At 34.8% G+C, this 5,979-nt stretch overlaps 1 protein-coding gene across 1 annotated transcript in view; it reads right to left on the bottom strand.

Moving 5' to 3' along the window:
- Positions 1–446: 446 nt before the first annotated feature.
- LOC107733327 (tyrosine-protein kinase Mer-like) overlaps positions 447–5,979 on the bottom strand; it is a 31,050-nt gene continuing 25,517 nt past the window's right edge. The window contains exons 11-19 of the mRNA XM_016544900.1: positions 5,683–5,771; positions 5,490–5,585; positions 5,332–5,412; positions 4,464–4,556; positions 4,205–4,323; positions 3,999–4,108; positions 2,829–2,988; positions 1,926–2,062; positions 447–1,094 (exon numbers count right to left, since the gene is read on the bottom strand). Of these exons, the coding sequence (XP_016400386.1) occupies positions 644–1,094; positions 1,926–2,062; positions 2,829–2,988; positions 3,999–4,108; positions 4,205–4,323; positions 4,464–4,556; positions 5,332–5,412; positions 5,490–5,585; positions 5,683–5,771 (1,336 nt within the window). The 3' untranslated portion in view covers positions 447–643. The remainder of the gene's footprint in view (positions 1,095–1,925; positions 2,063–2,828; positions 2,989–3,998; positions 4,109–4,204; positions 4,324–4,463; positions 4,557–5,331; positions 5,413–5,489; positions 5,586–5,682; positions 5,772–5,979) is intronic.

The following is a 5,979-nucleotide window of genomic DNA, read 5'->3' as shown; positions in this document are numbered from 1 at the left end:
TTCATAAACGGCATGTCTGTAATTAACAGATCCATAAAGATGTTTTTAACTTTAAACCATTGCTTCTGGCTAAAATATGAGTTCATAATCCATAATATTGCTTTCTCCAGTAAAATGATTGTCTTGTCTGAATCAGGAGAGAAATGTGCACAGATCAAGCACTGTTTACAAGCTAAAACAGATCTAAATAAATATGCCTTGATGGATTTGTTTCTTACAAACGCAGCTTTTCTCTTTACAAGACATTAACTGCTGGACTGAAGTGGTGTGGATTACTTGTGGATTATTGTGATTTTTTATCAGCTGTTTGGACTCTCATTCTGACGGCAGTCATTCACTGCAGAGGATCCATTAGTGAGCAAGTGATGCAATGCTACATTTCTCCAAATCTGATGAAGAAACAAACTCATCTAGATTTTATATGGCCTGAGGGTGGGTACATTTTCAACAAATTTTCATTTTTGGGCGAACTATTCCTTTAACTCAACCAATGGTGTGAGTTTGCCACTGTTTGTCCAACAATGGCAGATGGGTGTTCAAGAAACCTGTCTGAATAAAATCATTATTTATTCAGTTTTTTGACAAAATATACTTCAGTTGGATACCACAAAAAGTCAATTTTCTGCTGCATTTCAACTTCCCATCAGAGCAAATGTGTGGTGTCACTAGATGTTTGCTGCGTCGCCGTCACGTGCCTGACCGTTTCTTCGCTGTCCTGTTCCAAGAGTCTGTGATTCTGTAGTGGCGTATCTACAATGTCTACAGTGCTTCTCGCCTCATGGTCCCCAGAGGAAATGACGACAACGTACCGGTCGTCCTCTGCGTCTGTGCTCTTGTGAACATCCGCCGTCACTACTGAAGTGTCTGTGGTTTGACGACTACAGGAGGGTGAGGGTGTGAGCACAGGGCCCTCCGCCGCCTCGCCGGGTAACTCCTCTTCCTCCTCGAGGAAGCTGGTGTTGATGTAGATGATGTCCTTCCTGCTGGAAACCGCGGGAAGCTTCCCTGCCAGATTCTCCAGCCTCTTCCTAACCTGTGTGAAGTCGGGTCGGTCCACTGGATCAGCGCTCCAGCAGCTGAACATGATGCCATAACTGAAACACAAGAGCACAGGACATGCTATGAGATTCAGATTCAGTACTGTTTAAGTCTGGGCTCTGGCTAGGCCATGCAAGGACATTGCAAAACAACAAAATGTGATTATTTTAAAGGGGGGTGATTCTGTTCTATACCCACTGTATGCAAATCTGCTATACGGTTATAAAGATCTCACTGATTTATATTACAAGCATCAGAATTTCATCTTACTTTTTAACCTTATATCATCATCTGCACCAATATTTTTTCCTCCTCAAGTATGAGCTCCATATTCTCAATCTATCATTTAGCCCTATATCATCATCTGCACCAAATTGCATATTTTTGCTCAGTTTGGGCGTCTGAATAAAATTGAGCTGTTGTATGAGCTCCATATTCTCAATCTATCACACTATATGAGCCATAAATGCCTGATATATCAAATATGACACAAAACATAAAAACACCATATGCAAACTTTTTTTTTTTGTCTAAATGTTCAATAAAATGCTCCATTTAAAAATATATATTTCTTTCACATATCAGGCTTTACTGGGTTAATATTTTTAAACAAGTTCAATTTACCCGAGATGCAAAATTGCATAACATAATAAGACTTATTTTCAGAAAATGTATCTTGAGCTAAAAAGGAAAGTTGTTTCTGGTGAAGCAAATAATTCTATTTTCATAATAGACAACCTTTTCTTGTCTTTAGAATAATGTACTGGTGAAGTGTTCACTATAGTAAATAGTAAATAAGTAAATACGGTCACTTTTGATTTCATATTAACATTTTTGTACAGGATATCTATGCACACTTTCAACACACAGTTTTAAAAGGAACTCACAGTTCATCCAGACAGTCATTTGGTTGTTTCAGCCGGTTTCCCTCGAGAAGATAATCGTAAATCTCATGGTTTTGTATGCCAGGGTACGGGGTCATTCCTCGAGTGGTTATTTCCCACATGGTCACTCCAAACGCCCACTAAAAATGACATTAAGAGATAATAAACACCAACAACTGTTGTAGACCTTCTGCAAAACAAGCTGCCAAAAACCCTGACTACAGCTGATAACTAGGAAGTCTGTGCCACATGAACAGGCATTTTCTGTATCAAAGTTGCATTACAGTTCCAAAGTATGAGGTCAGTATCATTTTAACACTTTTATTCAGAGAGGATTCATTAAAATGATCAAAAGTGGCAGTAAGAACTTTTATAATGTTACAAAAGATTTCTATTTCAAATAAATGCTGTTCTTTTGAACTTTATATTCATCAAAAAATCCTGGAAAAAAAAAATGTAAAAAATGTATTGTGAAATATTATTACAACACCCATTTTCAACATTGATAATAGTAAATGTTTCATAAGCAGCAAATAAGTATATTAGAATGATTTCTGAAGGATCATGTGACACTGAAGACTGGAGTAATGATGCTGAAAATTCAGCTTTACATCACAGGAATAAATTACATTTTATACTATATTCAAATAGAAAACAGTTATTTGAAATTAAAATAATATTTTAGAATATTACTGTTTTTACTGTATTTATGATCAAATAAATGCAGCCTTGGTGAGCAGAAAAAACTTAAAAAAAAAAAAAAAAAAGGTATTTTGAATGGTAATTTGTGTAAAATAGAATGAACTACAAAGTTAACCGAGCAGTTGTAGAGACTAAAAAACAGCAGACATCTCATAAATTTAGATAAAACAGAACAATGAAGATGACTGGGATGACAGTTCTTACCACATCACTTTTCACCGTGAAGACTCTGTCAGCGAGGCTTTCCACAGCGATCCATTTAACAGGCATCTTGGCTATCCGGCCCTGTCTGTAATAGTCACCACTGTAGATTTTCTTTGACAGGCCAAAATCAGCAACACACACGCTCATGTCATCACGCAACCTGGATGAAATAAAATGTAAATTGCTTAAAACAAACACAGAGGTTTCAATGGTTCAAATAAACAGACATAAAATCCCCTCAAGCATTTTGAATGTTTTTCAAAAAATTATCTTATGCTCACCAAGGCTGCATTTATTTGATTAAAAACACAGTAAAATCACGAATATTGTGAAATATTATTACAATTTAAAATAACTGTTCACTCTTTGAATCTATTTTAAAATGTAATTTATTCCTGTGATGCAAAGCTGAATTTTTAGCACCATTACTCCAGTCTTCAGTGTCACATGATCCTTCAGAGATCATTCTAATATGCTGATTTTCTGCTTTTACTATTATCAATGTTGAAAACAATTTTTTTGTGGAATCCATGATGCATTTTTTTTTTCCAGGATTCTTTGATGAATAGAAAGTTCAAAAGAGCAGCATTTATTTGAAATAGAAATCCTTTGTAACATTATAATGTCTTTACTGTCACTTCTGATCAATTTAATGCATCCTTGCTGAATAAAAGTATTAATTTCTTTACCAAAAAAAAAAAAACATCTTAATGACCCCAAACTTTTGAACAGAAGTGTGAATAAAATGAAAGACTAAAATGACCAAATACACAAAATAATGATATTTAAAAAAGCATCATATGACCCCATTAAGTAAAGATCATGTTCCATAAAGATATTTAATAAATTTCCTACTGTAAATATCTCAAAACTTAATTTTTGATTAGTAATATGCATTGCTAAGAACTTCATTTGGACAACTTTAAAGGCGATTTTCTCAATATTTAGATTTTTTTGCACCCTCAAGATTCCAGATTTTCAAATCGTCGTATCTCGGCCAAATATTGTCCTATCCTAACAAACCATACATCAATGAAAAGCATATTCATTCAGCTTTGAGATGGTGTATGAACCTCAATTTCAAAAAATTGACCCTTATGACTGGTTTTGTGGTCCAGGGTCACATATGGCGCTACTCTGACTAAGAGACTGTAAGTTCAGGACACATACATGCAGTTGCGTGCTGCCAGGTCCCGGTGGAGGAAGTTTCTGCCGCTGAGATACTCCATTCCTTGAGCGATGCCAATCATGAACTTCAGGAGCATCTGCGTAGGGAGATACTGGAAATACAACACCACTTCCTATTAGACCGTCACAGTTTGGTTCATGCATGTAGTAGACAAACAGTAAAGTTTTTTTTTTTTTTGCCATCTTACCACAGGATCTTCCCTGAGACGGGAGCGAAGGAGGAAGCTGTGCAGGTCTCCATACTTCATGAAGGGAAGAACAACCATCGGTTTAGGAAAGTGGCCTGAAACAACCTCTAAACAAACACCTGTGTGAACAAATCAACATTATAATAAAATATTAACATCATTTTTCTGAACATATTATGGATTTGAACACCATTTCATATGAATATCAGATTGTTTTTATTCTATTTGTTAATAATGAGCATTCAGGCATGTTTCTTACCCAAGAGTCTGATGACGTTAGGATGGTGAAAATCCTTCATGCAAGCAGCTTCATTCAGAAACTCTTCGATCTCTCTCTGGGAGAAGTTATCCACTGAAAGAGGCAGAAATCAATGATTCATTTCATATCTTTTATTATATTCTCTTCTTGGCCTATCTAGCTATACAGATATTTCATCTAATATACGTTTAGTGTCTCTGCAGGCCCTTGTAATGATCTATACAGGTAGCTGTTAGATTAGTTCATGCTACTTGAATCAAGTGTTGAATATGTGGCTAATATATTACCATAAAATCAGCTCTAAAATCACTAAAACAAAAATACTTCAAAATGCTAAAACTGTTTCTATCAATATCCAGATTAAAAATGTCCCACCACGGAGTCACGGAAGATGCACAGTTAATATTTATGATATAATTTACAGACACTTTTGCATTTGATGTTGATTTGATTTTAGGGAACGCTCACAATTGGTTATACTGAGAATTAATTTTTTGAAGAATTTATTTAAATGAAGTCATTTACATACATTAATAAGATTCTCTCATAAGTAAAAAATGAAAATTAACCTAAAAAAATATCTGGGTGCAAATATGGCAATAACTAAAATTGTAATACAATTTTAAAAATGCAATAATAAAATAAAAACATACAAACAAATAACAAAAAAATTGCAAAATAAAAAATATTTTTTTTCAAAATAAAATAAAATACTTAAATCTGAAAATTTTTTAAAATAACAAAAACAACAACAACAATAAATGTAATACTTTTTAAAATAATAAAAAAACAACTAATTTGAAATAAAATAACTACAAACTGAAACTAAAATGACTTTCATTTTTGAAACCCAAAAATTTGGACTCACATTTCATGGTCTTGACGGCAACTTTTTCCGACGTCCCATCAGGTTGTTTGAGATGCCCCTCCATCACAGACCCAAACTCACCTGTAAGAGAGACATCAGGTCATTAGCTACATCTGACACGAGCTGCAACACAACACCACACCAGACTGCGTTCTCACCTTCTCCGAGGACTTTACCGATGGACAGCAGGTTCCTCATGATCATCACATCCTGGAGTTTGCCCTGAAGCTCACTGCTAATGCCCAGACTGGCAACTAAGAGAATGAAGAAATACTTTATAATCTATAACACATACTTTTTTGGAAACTGGACACAGGCAATTGATAAATACACTAATAATGCTTGACATACATGTGATTTCGATGGCTGAGCGGTTGTAGGATCTCTGAGGTCTGTACTCAACATTAGGAATGAGTTTATCGTCAGGTCCAAACAAACACCTGTAGAGGGCGCCAGTGATATACATTTATACATAAACAGACCTGACAACCACACAACAATTAGACATAACAAAAAAATTTAACAAAGCTCTTAATTTAGAACCTCATGATATTTTACTTTGTTATCAAAACCCATCTTTTTCTGATAAACATATTTACATTATTAATCTGTTAATTATCTTAGCAAAGTTTTATATTCAAAAGTCAA

The sequence above is a fragment of the Sinocyclocheilus rhinocerous genome, unplaced genomic scaffold, assembly GCF_001515625.1.
Source record: "Sinocyclocheilus rhinocerous isolate Xijiao unplaced genomic scaffold, SAMN03320098_v1.1 scaffold790, whole genome shotgun sequence".
Taxonomy (NCBI): Eukaryota; Metazoa; Chordata; class Actinopteri; order Cypriniformes; family Cyprinidae; genus Sinocyclocheilus; species Sinocyclocheilus rhinocerous.
The sequence above is the reverse complement of the archived record's forward strand: the minus strand, read 5'-3'. Positions and strand labels throughout refer to the sequence as shown.